General features: G+C 20.4%; 4 protein-coding genes across 4 annotated transcripts; 2 read left to right on the top strand and 2 right to left on the bottom strand.

Moving 5' to 3' along the window:
* Positions 1 to 841: 841 nt before the first annotated feature.
* LOC122509541 (MYCBP-associated protein-like) lies at positions 842 to 4,647 on the top strand. Its single transcript, XM_043623701.1, has 4 exons — positions 842 to 1,337; positions 1,449 to 2,002; positions 3,868 to 4,299; positions 4,438 to 4,647. The coding sequence occupies exons 1-4, from the start codon at positions 842 to 844 to the stop codon at positions 4,645 to 4,647; spliced, it is 1,692 nt and encodes a 563-aa protein (XP_043479636.1).
* A 2,170-nt stretch (positions 4,648 to 6,817) lies between these two features.
* Positions 6,818 to 9,482, bottom strand: LOC122509540 (carbonic anhydrase 2-like). The gene is made up of 7 exons (XM_043623700.1): positions 9,458 to 9,482; positions 9,070 to 9,204; positions 8,292 to 8,436; positions 8,015 to 8,120; positions 7,455 to 7,557; positions 7,119 to 7,255; positions 6,818 to 6,922 (listed from the first exon to the last, which is right to left on the bottom strand). The coding sequence occupies exons 1-7, from the start codon at positions 9,480 to 9,482 to the stop codon at positions 6,818 to 6,820; spliced, it is 756 nt and encodes a 251-aa protein (XP_043479635.1).
* A 263-nt stretch (positions 9,483 to 9,745) lies between these two features.
* On the bottom strand, positions 9,746 to 12,259 carry LOC122509539 (carbonic anhydrase 2-like). Its single transcript, XM_043623699.1, has 7 exons — positions 12,215 to 12,259; positions 11,762 to 11,929; positions 11,347 to 11,485; positions 10,896 to 11,001; positions 10,413 to 10,515; positions 9,955 to 10,052; positions 9,746 to 9,760 (listed from the first exon to the last, which is right to left on the bottom strand). Exons 1-7 carry the CDS (start codon positions 12,231 to 12,233, stop codon positions 9,746 to 9,748), a joined length of 648 nt encoding a protein of 215 aa, XP_043479634.1. The 5' UTR covers positions 12,234 to 12,259.
* Positions 12,260 to 12,569: 310 nt separating this feature from the next.
* Positions 12,570 to 23,331, top strand: LOC122509538 (carbonic anhydrase 1-like). Its single transcript, XM_043623698.1, has 5 exons — positions 12,570 to 12,627; positions 13,256 to 13,522; positions 17,983 to 18,239; positions 22,637 to 22,861; positions 23,227 to 23,331. The coding sequence occupies exons 1-5, from the start codon at positions 12,570 to 12,572 to the stop codon at positions 23,329 to 23,331; spliced, it is 912 nt and encodes a 303-aa protein (XP_043479633.1).
* The last annotated feature ends 455 nt before the right edge of the window (positions 23,332 to 23,786 follow it).

The following is a 23,786-nucleotide window of genomic DNA, read 5'->3' as shown; positions in this document are numbered from 1 at the left end:
CAAAAATTTTCCAATTTTTTCAATTTGAAACATTTTTTCCAAATTCCATTTCACGATTTTTTTAAAATTGTAATTTAAAAAAGAAAATAGAAAAGAATTACATACATTTTTTGTACAAAATGCTATTGTTTCTATTTCAAGTATTTATTTATTTTTTTTAAAGTGTTAAGAAATTTTGTATAATTTTGTTGAAGAAATACTTGAAAAGAAATTGAATTTTATTTTAGTTACTTATTGTTTTTGTAATATTAAGAAAAATTTTCCTATTTTTTCAATTTTAAACAGTTTTTCCAAATTCTTTATTTGCTGCAAATTGAAAATTATCAGAATCTTCATCTACGTTCAATAATTATGTTTCTGTTACTTGATTAAAAAATTAACAATCATTAAATTTCCAATAAAAAAGTGTCTTAATTAATATGAAATAAATAATAAATATAATATAGAAAATAGAAAATAAAAATAATAATTAGAATGATGCCAAATAATTACTATTTTAATTAAGATGAAATTTATCAAAGTTTAAAAACTGACTTTTTTAAAACTTTCTCCTTTTTTTAAATATAACCCATAGGTAATTAATTAGAAAATGAACTTACGCAAATTTCTGCCAGTCTGTCAATTATAAAACTTGTTGAGTGAGAGGAGTGAAATATCGAAATCAAATTTTGTCGATGCGCCTCTAATTTCACTCATCACATAAATTAATATAAACAAAAAATTTTAAAAAAGAGGTTAGAAAAAAAATTTCTAAAATTTTTCCCCCTTTTCTATGTCGAATTACCTAGTCAAAAATTTCATCAAAAATTTCATCAAAAATTTTATCAAAAATCCATAAAAAATGGATTACGCCAGAAAATTCGGAAATCAAAAAACATCTTCGCCTTATTTAAAAAATAAATACAAAATTTCCACAAATTACAAACAATCAACAACACTCACCGAACCTCGTTTAATAGAAGACAAAAAATTGTCCAATTGGAAAAAATGGTTAAAAATAAGAAAAAAAGATGAAGAAAATTATAAAAAACGATTAAACAGAAATGAACTCCTCTTAAATTCAGGTGATAATTACAGATCAATACTCGAAACTAGAGAACTAATTGAACTCGCAAAAGATCCACTAATAAATTATGCTTATCAGACAAAACAAGATTTTGATCTCAATTTTTTTATCACACCCGAAATACTCTCGAATCATGGAAATAATCATTTACCAACAATAATTGTTCCCAATAGTAGAAAATTGAAATTAAACAATTTTTCATCCATCGCCACACCGGATTTAATTCTACGCGAAAAGGGTTTAACGAAACGAGATGAATTTAAAAAAAGAAGTGACTATTTAGAAGAAGAGAAAATAAAAAATTCCCTCCTTTTGTCAATTATAAAGCCACATCCACCGGAAATGGAAAAATTATTTATTCAGGGGAAAAATTTAATGAAAGAGAGAAGAATAAATATAATTAAGAAGGTACCAGTGATAACGATAACAAATGACAATGAAACTGAGAATGAAACCAGTGAATTGTATATTAATCCAGATGCAATGATTGCGGCATTGAGAATTGAAAATGAGAACATTGGGAAAAGATTAAATTCAATAATTGAATTAGAAAACAATCATTTCCATTGTTGGGATATTAAATTCAATTGTAGAATTAATGAAAAAGGGGAGAAATTTATTGTTTTTGAAAATAAGGGAAATATAAAAATAACATATTACTGGAGAGAAATTTTTCTTGATTCGACAAATTTACCATTATTATTATTGGAGAGAAGAAAAAAATCGAGTTCTTTCTTTTTTAATAAAAATCATGGTATTATTTTGCCTGGGCAAATTTTGAATTTTCCCATTTGGTTCAAAAGTGGAGAATCGGGAATAAAAAGGGAAAATTGGAGATTCGTGACCGATCCTTTATTGTCTAGTGAAAATATTATTTTTCGTTTCTGGGGATTCACTCGAGAAGACGAGGAAAATGGGTCCAAAAATAAAGTTCAAGTAATTCTTTCTTTTTATTAAAATTCAGATTTTTATTATTAATTAATTAATTTATTTATTTATATTTTATTTCATTTAAATAAGTATTTATTCATTTATGTAAGTGCTAAGTTTAAATTTAAAACTTAATTAAAAATTTTTAAATAAAAAGAAAATAAATTTTTTAATTAAAAACAAACAAAAATTTATTTTATTAAAAAAAATATTGTTTCAATAAAATCCTTCAATGAAAGAAATGATTCCTTTGAATCAACAAAATTATTCAAATCATAAATAAAAACATTATTTCAACCAAAAAAGAAACTTTATTTTCGACAAAAAAAGAATTTTTTTAACCAAAAAAAATTTATTTCAATTGAAGAAACATGATTCTTATGAAAAAAAATTTGATTCAACAAAAAATTATTTCAACAACCAAACCAAATTGTTTCAATCCAGAAATGATTTCCTTAGATAAACAAAATATTCAAAACATAAAGGAAAACATTATTTTCACAAAAAAAATTTTTGTCAACTAACAAAAATTCATTTTAATTTAAAAAAAAACCTGATATTTATGGAAAAAATATTTTTTGACTCAAAAAAAAAATTATTTCAACAATAAAAAAAAAATTTTCTATTGAAAAAAGGCTTCTTTAAATAAAAAAAATATTCATATCAAAAAGAAAAACAATATTTCTACTTAAAAAAAATTTTTCTACCAAAATAATTTTTTTCAATAAAAAAAAAAAAACACGATTTTTATGGAAAAAATATTGTTTCAATCCAGAAATGATTTCTATGAATTAAAAAAACTACCAAATAAAAGAAAACATTATTTCTACTTAAAAAAATATTTCTACGAACAAAAATTTATTTCAACAACAATAAAAAATTGTTTCAATTCAGAAATTTTCTTTGATCAAACAAAAAAAAAAAAAAAAAAAATTCAAATCAGAGAGAAAAACATTATTTATAAAAAAAAATATTTTTCAACTAACAAAAATTTATTTTATTTAAGAAAAACATGAATTTTATGAAAAAAATATTTTTTATTTAATTTATTTCTACAATAAAAAAAATATTTTTTTAATCCAGACATGATTTTTTTGAATAAAACTAAATAATCAAACAAAAAAAAACATTATTTCTACGATTAAAAAAAGTATTTCTACGAACAAAAATCTATTTAAACAACAAAATTATTACAAACCAGAAATTATTTCTTTGAACCAACAAAAAAATTCAAATTAAAAAGAAAAACATTATTTTCACCAAAAAAAAATTTTTTTTCAACTAACAAAAATTTATTTCAACAATAAAAAAAAATGTTTTATTCCAGGAATTATTTCTTTGAACCAAAAACAATATTGAAATCAATAAAAGAAACTTCTTTTTCACCAAGAACTTTTTTTCAACTAACAAAAATTGATTTTAATTAAAAAATCATGAATTTGATGAAAAAAATAAGAAAAGGAAATAATTTTCATCATTTTAATTTCTAAATTACAATTTTTCAATAAAATTTCAAGTATTTTTTTAAATAGAGGAAAACAATTTTTGGGAATCACATTTTTTAGAAAATTTTAAGTTTCTTTTGGGGAAGAAGGAAAAAATTTTCCATAATTTCTATTTGTTAATCACGATTTTTAGTGAAATTACAGTTTGTTTATAAATAAATTTATTTATTTATTTATTCGTAAATGAAAAAGATTTACAGAGTTTCTATTTTATAATTACAATTTTTTTTTTACAAAATTCTATTGTTTCTTTTTGAAAAAAGGGAATAAACTATTTCTTTGTCACAATATTTTAACGAATCATTTAAAAACAAATTTCTCAATTTTTTCAATTTGAAACATTTTTTCCAAATTTTTCATTTTCAGCAAATTGAAAATTATCTGAATAATAAACTGAGAGATTCGGCAATTAAAGAAATTCTCGACGAAATAGTAAACGACGCCCTAATATTTCAACCACCAGAACCATTTTATAAACAACTATTTCTCGAATCTGACATATTCACAACAAAAAATCCATCCTACTTTTACAATTCAATTCTAATAAATGAGTTTCGTGAAATTTACAATAAAATTTTTAATAATTCCAACTGGAATCTCTCTATTCACGATCTACGTAATATTCTCCTGGAAATTGAAGATTCAGAATTTCAACACGACAATAATTTATCTCATTTTGTCAATCTCTGTAAAGCAGCATCAGAACCAATTTCCATTTACTTAAGAACAGAAAATAGTGAAAAATACGAGAAAATTTACAATTTACTATGTTCATTTGTTAATAAATTTGAAAATGAAAGTGAAACAATAAAAATGAATATTTGCCTTGAATTAATAAATGAAGAAGATTTAGAAATTGGAAGGAGATCTGAAACTAGGTCGAATAGTCTCAGTTCCTTGGGAAAATTGACACCTAAATTGAAAGTGAAATCAAAGGAAAATAAACGTAAGAGGGATCAAATGGCATTAGAGCAGTCAAAGGAGGAGACTTGGAAAACGAAAAAATTGGTTATTTCAAAATCGAGAGATATTATTTTGTACGAGGAAATATTTTATTTGAGGATTTATGAAATTCTCCAAGAGACAATCAGTAAAGCGTGTGCTATTATTGATTCTTTTATAAGACTACATGAATCAGAAAACTAGATAAAAGTTTCTATTACAGAGGATTTAAAATAAATATTTTCTCTTTTTCTCCAGCGAAAAGCTAGACAATTCTTTACCTTTTTTATTATTTTCATTTGAAAACTTTTTTTCATCATCATTTTTTTTTCTTTGATTCCTTAATTGTAATAAATTGCAGTTTCACATATTTTTAAAAATTAAACTTGAATTTATTTTCTAAAATTTTAATAAAATTCTTGTCAAGAATTTAATTAATTTAATTCTATTCATAAATAATAACAAATCAAAAATTTTTGTACATAAAGAAAAATTCAAAAAAGCAAAACAATTCAATTATTAGCAAAAATTTGGATAAAAGTCTTCAAAGCAATTCAATTATTCAATTATTTTCATAAATAATATCAAATTATTTATAACATTCTTAGAAAGAATTGAATTATTTTTAAAAGTTTTAATAAAATTCTTCGTAAAAATTATCTGCAAGAATTCAATTATTTAAAAAAAAAAAAAATTTATCGTAACAGTTCAATTATTTTCAAAAATTTTCATAAAATTCTTCGCAAGGATTTAATTATTTTCAAAAATTTTAATTCATTTCGTGAAAACAATTATTCTAAAACTTAGAATTGTAAATAAACAAAAATTAAAAAAACAAAACAATTTAATTATAATTATAAAAAATTTGAATGAAATACTTCGAAGCAATTCAATTATTTTCATATATAATAAAATTCTTAGAAAGAATTCAATTATTTTTAAAAGTTTGAATAAAATTTTTCGTAAAAATTATCTGCAAGAATTCAATTATTTCAAAAATAATAAAATTTATCCTGAAAATTTAATTATTTTCCAAAATTTTCATTCAATTCTTTAAAACAATTGTAAAATTTTTGTAAATGAACAAAAATTTTTAAAAAATTCAATTACTTTCATGAATAATAAAATTCTTGTTAAGAATTAAATTATTTTCATAAATAATAAAATTCTTAGAAAAGAATTAAATTATTTTTAAAAGTTTTAATAAAATTTTTCGTAAAATTTATCTTCAAGAATTCATTTATTTCAAAAATAAAAAAATTTATCCTGATAATTTAATTATTTTCAAAAATTTTCATTCTATTCTTTAAAACAATTCTTAAATTCTTGTAAATAAACAAAAATTAAAAAAAAATTCAATTACTATAAAAAATTTGGATAAAATTCTTCAATGTAATTCAATTATTTTCATAAATAATAAAATTCTTAGAAAAGAATTAAATTATTTTTAAAAGTTTTAATAAAATTTTTCGTAAAATTATCTGCAAGAATTGAATTATTTCAAAAATAACAAAATTTAATTATATTAAAAAATTTTCATTCAATTCTTCAAAAACAATTCTAAAATTTTTGTAAATAAACAAAAATTTTTAGAAAAATTCAATTACTATTAAAAATTTTCATAAAATTCTTCAACAGAATTGTATTATTTTCATGAATATAATTAAATTTTTGTCAAGAATTCAATTATTTTCATAAATAATAAAATTCTTAGAAAGAATTGAATTATGTTTAAAAGTTTTAGAAAATTCTTCGTAAAATTTATCTGCAAGAATTAAATTCTTTCAAAAATTTTCATAAAATTCTTTGACAGAATTCTATTATTTTCATAAATAATAAACTTCTTCTCAAAAATTCAACTTTTTTCATAAAGAATATAAAATTCTTCGCAAGAATTCAATTATTTTCAAAAATAATAAAATTCATCAATACAATTCAATCATTTTCAATACAATTTTAATTTAATTCCTCGAAAAAATTTAATTATTTTCTTAAATTTTAATAAAAGTCTTCTCAAAAATTCAATTATTTCAATAAAATTTTACGAAAGAATTTCATTATTTTTGAGAATATCGAATTCAATTTTCAAATTAAATTATGATTTTTAATTCAAAACAATATCATTCTAATCTAAATAAATAAATATAAATTCCATGTTATTAATTATTTAATATGTATTATTAATAAAAAAAAAGTAAAATTCCCTCTAAATAAATTTGTATATTTCATTGTGTTTGAGATTTTTGGTTTCTACTTAATAAGTGAAATAAATAATTAGAGAAAAATAGAAATTAGAGAAATGATTCATAAAATAAAAGAAGCAAAAGAAAATAAATAATAAAAAAATTTAGTTTTTATTAATACATAGATTTTATTAACAGCTGAAGAAAATTCGCCTTCCTCGTAAAATTTGAACTTTTCTTGTATTATCTTTTATTTCTTCATTCCAATTGTTTTTCAACTTACGAAATTCGTCGATCTGAAAATAAATTTTTGCTTAAAGAAATGATTTTGGTTTTTGAAAATTATTTCTTGTATAACGAAACATATTTTGATTTTTTGAAAATAATTTCTTTTGAAAAATCAATTTTTAATTATTTTTGTAAATTAATTTCTTGTAAAGAAACGATTTTCGTTTTTTTAAACATAAAAAGATTTTAAAAAAAAAATTGTACCTGTTTGGCAGAAATCATTATCGATTTTGGAAATATTATCCAAGTAACACATTCGTTGTAAGGATATGTTGTCAATGATCCACGATAAGTGTAATAACTTTTAACATTCAAACAATTTTTCATCCAGTGCAGGCAATCTAGTCGAGAAAAATTTGTAGGCAAAATAATTTTTAAATTTAATTTTTATTTATTTTACTCCCTTCTTTTACTAATTTTTTAAATAATATAATTACCCATATATTTCTATATAATTTATTCATATATTTCTACGTAATAAATATTATATATTTACTTAAAAAATATTTATATTTACAATAATGAAATCTTAAAACTTACTAGCTGGTATTTCAGTTATTATTTCCGGTTCGTGAATGTACTTCAAATTATCTGTAATTCCTTCCAAATGAAAATTACTCCACAAGCAATTTTTATCAGTTGCCTGTATTAAAGTATTTCACAATCAATTTAAAAATGTTATTTTCAAAAAATATTTTCAAAAAGTATTTTTAAAAACGTATTTCTTTAATTAAAAAAAAAAATTACTAAAAAATTGTTATCTACTTTGTGTTCAATTTCTTATAATAATTTTAATATAAATTTTTGTTAATAATGAATAATTAGTTATAATAATTTACTTAAAATTTTATTGAAATAATTTTTATAATTTAATTTTTTTATAAAAGAATATTTGAAATAAATTATATATTGAATAAATGAAATGAAATCATATTCTTCTATTATTAATAAAAATATCGCAATTTGAAATGTAAGGATAAAAAAAAAAAACTTTTATCAATATTGAAATATTTTGAAAAGTATATTATTTTTTTTTTGTACTCTTTTAAAAATTCTCCTTTTTTTTCTTTAGAGAAAAGAATAAGGCATTTTTTGTTCACCAGAAATAGGAATGCGAGTACACAAATTCCATCTTTGTGTTTTACACATTCAGCGAATGTCGTATATTTTCTGTTCCAGTGAACTGCGTGGGCTTCCATAGAAAACCTTCATCGAGATATAAAATTAAATTAAATCAAAGTAAAAAAAAAAAATTTCATTTCATTGTTCGATCAATTGTTTTTTAATTTTTTGCCCTTTTAGACATTTAAGTTAAACAAGTACTATTATTATTATTATAAATATTATTTATAAAAGTTGATGATAATATATTTTCACCAAGTATCATTGAGTGTATGCTCGGAGCCTTGACAATTATTTTCTCCCCAATGAAAATGAACATTTTCGAATTCATAAATATCGTCTAATAGAGGTCCTCCTTTAATTGTTGAAGGAATTCTGTCGCCGGTCAATGTTATCTTCACTAAATATTTTGTAAAATTTTTTCTATATTTATTTCTTAAGTATATTTGTTTATTTACGGTTTTAATTTATTTACTGTAATTAATTATTATTATTATTATTATTATTATTATTATTTATTATTATTTTACTGTAATTTATTTATTTACCGCATTTGTTTCTTGACTATATTAATTTATTTGCTTCATTTGTTTATTTACTGTTTTCCTATTTACTGCATTTATTTATTTACTATATTTATTTATCTATTATATTTATTTATTTACTGTATTTTATTTATTGTTTTTATTTTTTCACTGTTTTTATTTATTAACTATTTTTTTTATTTATTGCATTTATTTATTTACTACATTAATTTGTTTACTGTATTTATTTATTTATCGCAATTAAATTCTTTACTTTAATTATTTAATATATTTTAATAAATATATGTTTCTAAAATTTCTTCTAAAAAGAATAATTCTAAATTTAAAATATATTCTTGGTCAAGGATTCTTATTTTTCAGAATAAATATTTTTCGTTCAAGTGTGTCAAACGCAAATTTTTTATCAATTTGACAAATTTATCTGCACTAGATTTATTTCTGTATTTTTGCTCTTTTATATGAAAAAAAAGAATCTTTTTTATTCAAACCTGTTTCTCCATTATTAACCATACAGGCATAACCATCATTTAACCAGTGTCCAGTTAAAATTAATTGTGGAAATTTAGCAGGCAGAACGGCTTTGTCGTCTATATTTACGGGAGATTGACCTGATTTTTGAGAACCTTGAAATTCAAATAATAGAATAAAAAAATATATTAAAAATTAAATAATAATAATAGTGATAAAAGATTAAATAAATAAATAATAAAAATTTATCACAAATATTTTTTTACATTAGTTCGTTTGAAAGAAAAAAAAACAAATTGGTTCATTTTCCCTGATGACAAAATGAAAAATTATTAGATTCACTTAGAGCAAAAAAAAAACGACTTGACTTTTTTTTTAAATTCGAAAATAATACACAATTTTAATTACCAAGGATCCACTCTTCAGATTCCATTAATTTTTTTTGTATTCAAATTTTCACTTAATAAACAATTATTACTTAAAATTTTTCCATCGAGAGAATATAGACTTTTAGCGTAAAAAAAAACAAATGAATTTTACAATTTTTTTTACATTTTTCCTTTTTCATAATTTCTTTTTATTAAAAAAATTACTATTCTTTCCTTTTTTTCAAATCTTTAAATTTCAAGTTCCCAACATTATTTATTTATCAATAATCGAAAGCAAATTCATTTGCGTAAAAAATTTTCCGACGATTCAGTGGTTGTTGTGCTCGATAATTTTTTAAAATTGGTTCATAATTTTTGTCACGTATTTTTCTGAATTCTTCCATCTATTTTTATTTGAAAATGCAAAGGAAAGAAGACGAAAAATTACGCATAAATATAAAATTATTAAAATAAATAAAATAGACAAAAATAATAAAAAAAAAAAATATTAAAAAATAAATGAATAAAAATTGAAACCTGATTTAATGAAATTTTGATAGGTCTTGGAATTATAATCCAAGTGGCGCATTGGCTGTAGGGAAAATTTGTTAATGATCCCTCGTACGTGTAATAACCTGGTTGGAAAAAACAATTTGTCATCCAATTCAAAGAATCTAAATTCCGAAAAAAACAAGAAAAAAAAATTCATGATTATAATTCATTTTAATAAATTGAAAAAAAAATTTAATTTGTAAATTTAAAATAAAAAAAAAAAAAAAAATGAGAAAAAAACAAACAATTTTTATTGCAAGTAAGAAAAATATGAAAGAAATAATATGAAGAATAAAAAAATAGGAAAGGGAAAATATGAAGAATGAAAAAAATAAGAAATGAAAAATAATAAAATATAAAGAATAAAAAAAGAAGGAAAAAATAATCAAATATAACGAATAAAGAAAAATCTAGAATAGAAAATAATAAATTTAACATTCCACCTGGCGAAATATTTACAGATTTTCCAATTGTACGAATACTCGATAACGCGTTTGAGATATTTTTAAATTCAATATTATCCCTCATTTCAACATCACCTGAAACCTAAAACAGTTATTTAAAAACTTTATTTGGATTCAATTTTTTTATATACCAATTAATTATTATTTATTATTTAATCTATTTTTAATTAATAATTAATAATAAATAATTAATAATAAATAATAAATAATAAATAATTAATAATTAATAATTAATAATAAATAATTAATAATTATTTAAAGTCTAGAAAAATTTTTTTTCTAGCTTTTGTAGAATTTCTCAAAATATCAAAACTACTTTTTTAATAAAAACTTATAATACAGAGAATTTCATAAATAAAATTTAAATATAAATCCCTTGACAATGACCAAGTCACTTTGATTTTTGCAAAATAAATTTTGCATAGGATTTATATGTACAACGCCCACTACATCAAAGTTTACCAGGAAAAGGTATGAAATGATAGCCATTCCATCAGAATTTTCATAACACTTTTCTAAAGTTTCATATCGTGGATTCCAGTGAATAGCTTGAGCTTCCATTGAATACCTTTCAAGAAAAATTCTTATTAAAACAAAATTGAAAAATTTTATTAAATTTCATAAGATTGTTTAAAAAAATACATATTATTAAAATATGTAAAGAAAAAGATTTTAAAAAATATTGCTTCAATAAAAAAAATTGCTTTCACAGAAAATTTCATTTCAATATTAATTTTTTAAATTAATTAATTCTAATTATTTAATTATTAATTTTTTAATTATAAATTATTAATTCTAATTAATAATTATAATTCTTTAATTAACTGTAATTATTTTATTATTTGATTATTAATCACAATTATTATTTTAATTATTAATTGTAATTACATAATTAATTAATTAAATTAATTACCATGTATTATTTATAGAATGTTCAGCACCAGAAGAATTATTTTCACCCCAGCGAAACTGTAAATGCAAAAATTCATAATAATCACCTAATGGACCTCCACTGATCATTGGACTTGTTCTTTCATTCAGTTCCACTTGCACTGAAAATTTAATTATTCATAAATAAATAAATAATTTCCAATATTTGTATAATATAATAAATTTGATTACTAAATTAATATATTTATTAATAACAACATAGCATAATATTATTATAATATTATAATTATTAATTAATTATTATTGTAAATTAAAAATTGAAAATTATAATTAAAAAGTTAGAAAAATTAGTTATAATTAATAGTTTTTTTTTCTAGTACCTAATTTAAAAATTAATTTAAATTATAAATTCAGTAAATAAATAATAAAGAAAATACCAGTTTCTCCGGTATTTCTAATAGTTGCTGTCCCCTCATTTTTCCAGTGTCCACCCAAAAGTAAAGGGGGAAATTTTCGTTGCCAAACATTGACAAAATTTAAATCAATCGGCGATTGCTTCCATTTGGGATAACCAGATGAAGATGTTGAAACAATGACATTATTATCTTTAAATTAGAAATTTATCTTTTTTACTATTTATAATAAATTTTGCGATATTAGTAAAAATGGAAAATACCAAAAATATTCTAAAATTAAATTAAATATTCTAAACCTAAATTAAATATTCTTAAAAGTAATTTAAATATTCTAAAATTGAATGAAATATTATTGGAAATATCATTAAACATTAAAAATTAAATTAAAATTTTCTTGGTTATAACCACAATATTTTTATAAATAATAATACGTCTATATATAGCCACTCGTGAATTACTCAATATTTGACCTACTTTTCGAACTGCGACTCATTAAAACAGTTTAATGTAGCATTCTTTTTTAATACTTCTGTTTCTAATCAATTATTACAAAAAAGTAGTTAGATATGAAGAAAATTTCAAAATTTTTAATATTAACACTTATTCGAAAACTAATTCCAAAAGTGCAAAAAAAAAATACTCCCACGTGATTTTCGAATGTTATTTTCTCTGACAACTTGAGGTTATTTATTTGATAATAAAAAAAAAACAATTCTTTATTAATGGAAATGCAAAATTATAAATTGTCAGGTAATAGAATTTTTTATAAAAAAAATTCATTTTTTTAACACAACAGAGAGAGAGAAAATTGGTAAAGAAAATTTAAACAATGATTGATCCCACTTTACCTGAATTTCTCGTTGGAGTTGGAATATTTCTACTCTTTGGTTAGTGAAATATAATATTTTGCACAAAAAATTCTTTTGTTATTAAAATATAATTGTACCAATATGAGAGAATTTTATAGATATTTAATTATTTTTTGATTAAAAATTATCATCGTTTTCTTTTTATACCTCTAATTTTTTTTTATTTCAAAAAAAAAACTTGAATCAAAAAAAGGCAATAAATTTTGTTCTTTCTAAAATTAAAGTTGAAAGTTCTTTATTTTATAAAGTTCTTTATTTCACAATAAAATAAAAAATTTAGTTTTCAGTAATTTTGGTCAATATTAAATTAGTCAGTGCTTTGAGGGATAAAATAAAATACAGAAAATGGATAAAATATAATAAAAAAAAAAATGAAAAAAAATAAAATTAATTAAATTTTTATTTAAAAAGCGAGATGAATTTTTTTTTTAACGTTAATAAAAAATAATTGATGAATAACTGAAAATAAAAATTTTTGTTTTATAAAAAAAATAATTAATAATTAGAAAAAATAATAAAAATAATAAAATATTGTATGGAAAATATAGAGAATAATAATAAAATAATAAAATATAAAGAGTAATAATAAAATAATAAAAAATAAATAAAAATTGTTTTCTAATGGTCGTTTGGGAAATTTTCTAAGTTTTACTATTATCGGAAATTGTCGACGGAGTGGATATGTTTTCAATGGAAAGTTGCGGATATTCGAATTCAATTTCTTTCGGATATGACAATGAGAATGGACCACACAAATGGAAATTGTTATTCCCTGAAAGCGATGGCTGCAGCCAATCTCCCATCAATATCGTAACACGTCTTGCTGTAGTTTTACAATCATCTGAACCTTTAAAATGGAGTGGCTATCGTTCACAACCTACATCAATGTCGTTGGAAAATGACGGAAATTCCGGTAAAATACATTCCAATAAATTGATTTCTCCTTTTTTTGCGTTGATAAAAATATCCTCAATTTCTATCAAATCGACAATAATTTCTGTTTATAAAAAAATTAAGTATTTACACATAATTATAAATTGATATCAATTTATTTACAAATAAATAATAATAATAACACAATAAATCGTGAGGTATTAAAAAGTGTTGCAGATTAAATTAACACCAAAAAAGATTAAAATAATCAATTTTGGTGTTATTTTTTACAATGAATGAAATTTTAGTTCATTAAATTTTTTTAAAACTATAAAACATGAAGATATCGATAACTCGGAGTCTTTCTTCATATTTTATAATAATTAAAGATGACCAAGTAATAAAATCATTATTTTATATTATAAGAATATTATACTTCTTCCAAACTATTTTCATTACTTCAATTCAATTATTATTTTCAAAAATTTTTAACTACAATTTTACTTTATATCAATTATTTTTCATAATTTTCGAAAAAGTTCTTTGGCAATTTTTAAATCCATTTGTTTAATATTCAATTTAACGAAATTTTAATTATTCCTAAATTCTTCAATTAAATATAAATTAGAAAATAAAAACTTCAAATAATAAAAAAAAAATTCAATTAAACTTTTTCGAAAAAATTAATTTCACAATTCAATTATTTCTAAAAATTCACGCTATATTGCTTTTAATATTCAATTATAATCTAAAACTTTAACTGAAATTCATTTTTATGAAATGAAAATCAATTTTTATTAGAAAATTCTACAAAAATTTAATTATTGAAATGCAAAAGTAAATACTTTATTGAATAATTCAATGTTTCTCATAAAGAATTTTATTAACAAATTTTTAAATAATTGAATTCTTTTGTCGAATTTTATTAAAACTTGCATGAACATAATTACTTTTTTCAATAAGGAATTCAATTATAATTGTATGAAAAATAATTGAAACGCTGCGATGAGTTTTATTATTAGTAAAAATAATTGAATCCTTAAGGGCATTTGAACCATTATGACGTCACAGTTTGTTCAAAGCATTATTTTGTTCTAAATATGTGACGTCATAATGGTTCAAATTCCCTTAAGAAGAATTTTATTACCCTTGAAAATAATTGGATTTCTGCAATAATTTGTAACTTCTCTAAAATTAAATTTTTTTTCTAGTTTTTCTAGTTTTAATTCTTCAATAAATCCATTATTTTTAATAATTTTTAAAATAGTTCTTTGAGAATTTTTAAATTCATTCATTTACAATTCAATTTTACAAAATTTCAATTATTCGAAAATTCTGCAATTAAATATATATTGAAAAATAAAAACTTGAAATAATTTCAATAAAAATCTTATTAAACTTTTAAAAAGAATTAATTCTACAGAATTATTTGTCAAAAATATGAAAAATTAAGAATTTCAATGACTTTTAATTTGAAACCTCTTCGAAACTCAATTATTTCTAAAAATCCACGTTATAATGCTTTTAATATTTAATTATAATCTAAAATTTTAACTGAAATTCATTTTTAAAACCATCTTTATTAGTAAATTCTATACGAGAATTCAATTACTTAAATACCAAAATAAATAATTTATTAATTTCATGTTTCTTGAAAATTAAATTCTCATCAAAAATGTTATCAACAAATTTTTTAAATCATTAAATTCTTTGGACAAATTTTAATAAAATTTTTAAGAATTATTACATTTTTCGAGGAATTTGATTAAAATTATATTAAAAATAATTGAAATTCATACAATGAATTTTATTGTTTATGAAAATAATTGAATTCCTAAAAGAATTTTATTATTTATAAAAATAATTGAATCCCTGTGAAAAAAGTTATTATTTATGAAAATAATAGAATTATTGCGAAGAAATTTATAAAAAAATTTGAAAATAATTGAATTCCTTTAAAAATTTTTTATTATTTATGAAAATAATTGAATGTTTGCGTAGAATTTTATTCAATTTTTTTTTAATAATGGAATTCTTTTGGAAAATTTTATTGAAATAGTAGTATTTTGTTTTCAGTAGTTTAGCTCAATATTGAATCGTACAATTCTTAAAAGAATGTTTAGTTCCAACGATAATTTCTAATAAATTAATTTTTAATATTGTGATTAATTAAATTAATTAAATTTGTTAACAATAAGTTTAGCTTTCAGTAGTTTTAGTCAATATTATAGGTCAGACAATACCTACTTGAATGAAAGTATAATTTTATTTTCCAATCGTAATAATTTTTATATTTTGACTAAAATTAACATAACTCATAACTGATTTTATTTATCATAATAAAATTGTTAGATGTCAGTAGTTTTGGTCAATATTTGGTCAGACAGTTTTTAATTAAAAATATAATTTTAACTCGTTTGTAATATAATATTTCAATTTTACACCAATTTTTTTAAATTTCAACAAGTGTTTAATTATTAATTAAGTGCGTAATAGTAGTTTAGGTCAATAATCAGTCCGACAATACTTAATTGTAATTATATAATTTTATGCTTAAATCGCAAATAATTTTTTTATTCTTTCAACTAAAATTAAAAAAAAGTTGTGAGTTTTTTTTATTTCACTATAAAAATAAGTTTTCTTTTCACTAGTTTTAGTCAATATTAAATCAAACAGTACTTAAAGAAATGTATTATTATAACTTTAATTGGTCATATTTTTAATATTTTATATACACTTTTATAAGTTGTGATTAATTTAATTAAAATTTGTTATAATCATAATAAATTTAGCTTTCAGTAGTATTAGTCAATATTATGTCAGACAGTACTTAAATAAAAGTATAATCTCAATTTTAAATTGTAATATTATTCATATTTTATCCGAAATTTATATAAATTGTAACTAATTTAATTAATTGTAACTTAAAATTGATAATAAAAAGCGTAATTTTCAGTAGTTCAGGTCAATAATCGATCAGACAGTACAATTGGAAATATATATTTTAGCTTTAAAATCGCAATTTTCTTTATAATTTTTTTTTTCTATAAAGTTGAAGTGGTAAGTTCTTTATTTTGCAATAAAAATTTCAGTTTTCAGTAGTTTTGGTCAATATTAGATCAGACAGTACTTAAATGAAAGTAAAAATTAAACTCTAATATTGTAATATTGTTTATATTTCACCTAAAGTTTTATAAATTTTTAACCACTTCACTGGCAGGGCGTTCCAAATGGCGTTCCACGCGCCGAGGCCCAGACTGGCAAAAACACCGAAATGGCGTTCCTAATAAAACTTTATTTTTAAAGAGTGTACACTACTTTTTACTACTACAAAGCAATATTTCTATAGTTTAGACATCAGGGAACAAGATTATCACAATGAAAATGTTAGTTTTTGAGATTTTCAATGTTTCTTCGAACGTTGAAATAGTCGATTTTTAACACTTTTTAACAAATGGCGTTCCACTTTTGTTATTATTAATAATTATTATATTTTATTTATTAATTATTTATATTTATTTTTTACTTATAACATTATTATATTATAATGTTTTGTATGTAAATATATTTTTTAAATAAAAAATATGAGTTTTACTGCGTAAAAATTGAAAAAAAGTGGAACGCCATTTGGTGAAAAGTGTTAAAAATCCACTATTTCAACGTTTGAAAAAACATTTAAAATCCCAAAAACTGAAATTTTCATTGTGATAATCTTGTAACCTGATGTCTAAACTATAGAAATATTGCTTTGTATAAGTTAAAAGTAGTGTACACTCTTTAAAAATAAAGTTTTATTAGGAACGCCATTTCGGTATTTTTGCCAGTCTGGGCCTCGGCGCGCGGAACGCCATTTGGAACGCTCCGCCAGTGAAGTGGTTAATTAATTCAAATGATTTATATTTGTCAAAAGAATGCCCTATTTTCAGTAGTTTTGGTCAATATTAGGTCAATCAGTACTTATATGAAAGTGTAAACTTAACTCTAAATTGAAATATTATTTATATTTTATAAAAAGTTTGATAAATTCTAATTAATTTTATTAATTACAATCACATAATAAATTGCGTTATTTTCAGTAGTTTAGGTCAATAATCCGGTCAGACTTGAAATTGAAATAATAATTTTATCATTAAATCGGAATTTTGTTTAATATATATTTTTTTCTTTCTGAATTTAAAGTTATAATTCTTTATTCACAATAAACAGTTTAGTTTTTCAGTAGCTATGCTCAATATTAGGTCAATATTAGAAATATATAATTATAATTTGTCATATTTTATATTTTACATATACAGTAAAATATTTAAGATCTTTAATTCTTTATTATTTAATTTTCAATGAAAATCCATTTTTATTCTACTTATTTATACTAAAAAATAATAAATATAATATTTCACTGTACAGAAGTTAATTTTACGAATTTTGTTTTATTTCATATTTTATTTTATTTTATTTCCTGAATATAAAATATCATATTATTGGGCACTTAACGATTTTCAGTGATGGTAACCGGTGTTTGGTCAGGCGGAGCTGTACCGAATGTAACGAAAGGACCATTAAATGATACGTACAATTTTCACTCGATGATTTTCCATTGGGGACCAGCGAATGATGAAGGAAGTGAGCACACTATGGATTACATTAAATACACAATGGAACTTCAAATGGTTCATGTGAAAAAATGTTACACCTCCCCTAAGGATCCTTCTCTGCTTCATACTCGTGATGCTGTGGCAATAATTTCCTATTTTTTACAAGTATTGTATTTTTTTTTATTCTTTAATATACAATTCACATCTAAAATTATAATAACAATTAAAATAATAAAAATAATAATAATTACAATAATATCATTACAATATTATTCAATTACAATAATCATGCAAATAAAAAAAAAAATAATAATAATATTGTTAACAAATAACAACCGTCTGATCGCTTATTGGTCAAAACTACGAAAAATCACGTAGATTATTATCAAATATATAATTATTTACAATTTATAGAAATTTGGATAAAATATAAATAATATACCAATAATAATTCAAAATAAAAATGATAAATTTTTTAAAGTACTGTCTGACTGATTATTGACTAAAACTACTGAAAACTACACTTTCTTAATGATATTTAAATATTTACAACTTTTTTAAATTTTAACTAAAGAATAAAAATATTTGTATAATAAAATAAAATTACATTTTCAATAAGGTCTTGCCTGACCGCTTATTGACCAAACCTACTGAAAATTAGGCATTTTATTCACAAATATAATTAGTCGAATCAATTACAATTTATATTATTAGGTAAAATATAAATAATATTACAATTTTTAGATTTAAATTTATTCTATCATTTAAGTACTGTCTGACCTAATATTGACCAAAACTACTGAAAACTGAAATTTTTTTTGTAAAATGAAGATCTTACAACTTCAACTTTAAAAAAAATATAGAGAAAACTGCGATTAAAGGCTAAAATATATATATTTTCCATTGCACTGTCTGATTGATTATTGACCTTAACTATACTGAAAATTAAGCTATTTATTATGAATTATTATAAATTATAATTAATTAATTAATTTTATTACTTAATTAATTAATTAGTTGGATGTAGTTGTAGTTTCGACTTGTGGCTGAATATATTTAATTAATGAAATTAATGGCAGTTTATAAAATTTTTTGATAAAATATGAATAATATTACAATTTAAAATTAAAATTATACTTTTATTTAAGTATTGTCTGACATAATATTGATTAAAACGATTGATTGATTACGATTTGAGAATAAAATTATATTTTTAATTAAGTACTGTCTGACCGACTATTGACCCAAACTACTAAAAGCAACGGATTTTATTATCAAATATAATTAATTAAATTAATTACAATTTATAATAATTTGATTAAAATATATATTTATATATAAAATATTACAATTTAGAGTGAAACTTATACTTTTATTTAAGTACTGTCTGACCGGTTGATGACCAAAACAACTGAGAATTTAATTGCAAATTATAAAACTTTTGGTAAAATATAAATAATATTTCAATTTGGAATTAAAATTATACTTTCATTTAACTAATGTCTGACCTAATATTGACCAAAACTACTGAAAACTAAACTGTTTTTTGTGAAATTACAAGAAATTACAACTTTCAAAGTTTACAAAGAAGGACTATATATTGAAGAAGATTGTGATTTGAGGATAATATTATATTTGGAATTAAGTAGTGGCTGACCAAATATTGACCATAACTATACTGAAAATTATACTTTTTATTATCAAGAGAAATATATTTATGTAAAATTGTTTTGGAAAAATGCAATGAATTTAAATGCAAAATTACACTGTCATTTAAGTACTGTCTAACAAAAAATTGACTATAACTACTGAAAACTAAACATTTTATTCTACCAAATAAAATTAATTGTTACTTCTATGAATTTTAGCTAAAGTATTAAAAGTATTACGTTTAAAGGACAAAAATATTACGATTAGAAGATGAAATTATATTTTTAATTCGGTACTACCAGATTGTGATTTTATTGATTAAAGTTACTGAAAATTTAACTTTTTATTGTGAAATATAAAAGTTACTTTCTTGAAATTTGTAGCAAAAAAAAAAAATATATAAAAAGCATTGCGATTTAATGATGAAACTGTAATTTTATGCAGTACTGTCTGATTGATTATTGACCAAAACTACTGAAACTTGAGCATTTCAGTGCCAACTTTAATGAATTAAAGCTTAAACTAATTTAAAATTTATAAAACTTTAGGTAAAATATGAGTAATATTATAATTTTTAGGTTTTAATTATTGTTATTATTATTATTATTATTATCATTATTATTATTCCTTATTACTATTTTTACTATTATTCCTATAATTACTATTATTACTATTATTACTATTATTTCTATTATATTACCATTATTACTAATACCCAAGTCGAAAAATTCCATAAAAAATTTCCGTAGAGTTTTCATGGAAATTTTGCAAGTTTTTTATTTTAAAAATATTTTAACATTTGCAGTGTTGTCATATGTCAGGGAAATCAGGGAAAAAGCAGGGATTTTTATTAAAGTACTGGAAAAAATTGAATTTAACAAGTTTGAAATATGATTGCAGAAATTCAATTTATTTTCAAAAGCAATAAAATTCTTCGCAGAAATTCAATTATGTTGAAAAAAATTTTTAAAATGCCACGTCAAAATTTCAATTGTCTTTAAAATAATAAAATTCTTCTCCAAAATTCAATTTAATTTAAAAATTTTAATAAAATTCTTGGCAAAATTTCAATTATTTTCAAAAATTTTCCTCAATTCAATAATAATTTTTAATATCTACTATTTTATAATAAAAATTTTTCAAAAGAAGAAAAAATTCAATTTTTTAAAAATTTGTTGATTAAATTCTTTATGATGATTCAATTTTGAAAAACATTCCTTTATTCAATAAATTATTTATTTTTGTATTTAAATAATTGAATTCTCGTAGGATTTTCTAATAAAAATTAATTTAAAAATGAATTACGGTTAAAATTTTACATAATAATTGAATATTAAAAGCATTATAGCATGAATTTTAAAAAATAATTGAATTTTGAATATTTTTGAAAATAATTACATTATTCGAAGAATTTACTTAAAATTGTATAAAAAATAATTGAAATCCAGTGAAGAATTTTATTATTTAGGAGAATAATTGAATTCTTGTAAAGAATTTTAATTAATTTTTTTTTTTAATAATTTAAATTCTGTGAAGAATTCTATTATTTATGAAAATAATTGAATTATTGCAACGAATATTTATTAAATTTTTTTCAAAAATAATTGAAATCCTGTAAAGAATTGTATTATTTATGAAAATAATTGACTTCTTGCAACGCATTTTATTACATTTTTTTTTTTTAAATAATTGAATTCATTTAAGAAATTTTATTAAAATTGTAGAATTTGAAAATATTTTAATTTAATATTTTCAGCGAAGAATTTCATTATTTGTGAAATGTAATTGAATTCTTTAAAAAAAATTTTTTTAAATAATTACATTTTTCGAGAAATTTATTTTAAATTGTATTAAAAATAATTGGAATCCTATGAAAAATTGTATATGAAAATAATTGAATTCTTAGAATACGAATTTTATTACATTTTTTTTTAATAATTGAATTCATGTGAAAAAATTTATTATACTTGTAAAAATAATTGAATTCTTAGGAAGGATTTTATTAAAATTTTTGTAAATAATTTAAATTTTGTTTGAATAATTTTATGGAAATTTAAATTTTGTTTGAAAAATTTAATGGAAATCTAAATTATTATAAAACATGAAGATATCAATTATTCCGAGTCGAAGACTCGGAGTGATCGATATTTTCATGTTTTATAATAATATTCTTATAAGTTGTTGAATTTCATAAAGATTTGAATTTGAAATTTTTTTAAAACCTTAATTCCTATGGAATAATAATAATTATTAAAGATTTATATAAAAAAAAAATTTATTGGTATTTTGGAATAATTTTAGAATTAAAAAAAGTTTGTAATTAAATGTACAAGAACAGTTTTTTGAGTATCTAATCATTTTTAGAGTGAATCAGAATATTCTTTAGGATCAGGGAAAAATTTAAAATTTTTTTTGGAAATCAGGGAAAAGTCAGGAAAATTCACTTTCATTCAAGTTTTGCAAATAAAGTGCAACAAAGCTTATTATTAGACTCTAATCATAATAGAAATGTTAAAATAATATTAAAATATAAAACTTGCAAAATTTCCACGGAATTTCCACGGAAATTCCATGGAATTTTTCGACGTGAGTATTATTACTGCATTGAAAAAAAAATTTATTTGATTCAAATAACCAATTAATTGACTATTATCAATTAAATATTTTATTGAATCAAATAATATTTATTGGAGTTAATTAAATGGTTCAATAATTCATATTTGCTTCAAATACTGAAATTGTTGGTTCCAATACCATTTAATTGACACCAATAAATATTATTTGATTCAAGTAAATATTTAATTGATAATAGTCAATTAATCGGTTATTTAAATTGATTAAAATTTTTTTTCAGTGTATTATTATTATAAATTATAATTTTTATTATTTTCATTTCTATTATTAATTGACAGATAACGAATGTGGACAACCCTTACTTAGATCATATTGTGACAAATTTATGGCGAATTACGAAGACCGGAACAAAAGTCTCTATACCACCATTTCCTTTGGAATGGCTTTACCCACCCTTTGAATGTTCTTATTATAGTTACAATGGTTCACTTACCCAACCTCCCTGCACTGAAATGGTCACTTGGATCATTCAACCAGAACCTATTGCCGTCTCTTCATTTCAAGTAAAAAAAGCAGAGATTAAACTACATTTTTTTAATCAATTAATTGTGTTTTTATGCCTTTTTATTACAAAAAAAGATTTCAACAAAAAGCAAATATTAAGATTAATAATTCAATCAATTGAAAAAATAATTAATTGTTATTATTATCAGTAAATTTAATTTATTAAATCATAATTGTTCATTTCATTTTATTTCAATTTTTGATTTTAATTTTAATTTTTAAACTTTGATTTTTAATTAATTTTATTATTATTATTAATTATTATTGATTTTTAGCAACTTTAATTTATTTTTGCATACAATTTAATATTTTATCGAAGTAATTAATTTCTTAGAATGACAAAGAATTTTGAATTTACTTGCAGGTGGCGCAATTTCGTAAAATACGTTCCGTTAATGGTAATCGGATATTATTAAATACAAGACCCGTTCAGAAATTGTATGATCGTGAAGTTTATTTTTATGATTAATTTCTTGACTTGAATTTTTTTTCTTAGTATTTTTTTTTAATTTTTTATTTTTTTACTGAGAGAAAATTATTTTTTAAAACAATCTTATATATTTTGTAAATAAATGTGAAAATACGTATAAAAAATTCTATTAGTTATATATGTTAGAAATGGAAGAAAGAAAATTAATAAAATAAGAATCTCTATAGAAATATAATTCATTACGAATTTTTATACATCTCGAGTTTTCTATTTTCTTTCAGTTAAAAAAATATTAATAGCGGTAACATTGTCTCAGTTGATACTCGTGTACATATATTATTATCTACTCTAGCAAGTATACTTTCATCACAGACGTTTTAACTTGAAAAACAAACTACGAGACGTATAAATAATCTAAAATACTAATCTAGAACATAAAATATTTATTTTTAATTTACTTTTTCTTAGTATCATTATTATGTTAATTTTTCTAT

The sequence above is a fragment of the Leptopilina heterotoma genome, unplaced genomic scaffold (assembly GCF_015476425.1).
Source record: "Leptopilina heterotoma isolate Lh14 unplaced genomic scaffold, ASM1547642v1 Lhet_60, whole genome shotgun sequence".
Classification (NCBI taxonomy): Eukaryota; Metazoa; Arthropoda; class Insecta; order Hymenoptera; family Figitidae; genus Leptopilina; species Leptopilina heterotoma.
This window is presented reverse-complemented; position numbering and strand designations above follow the sequence as displayed.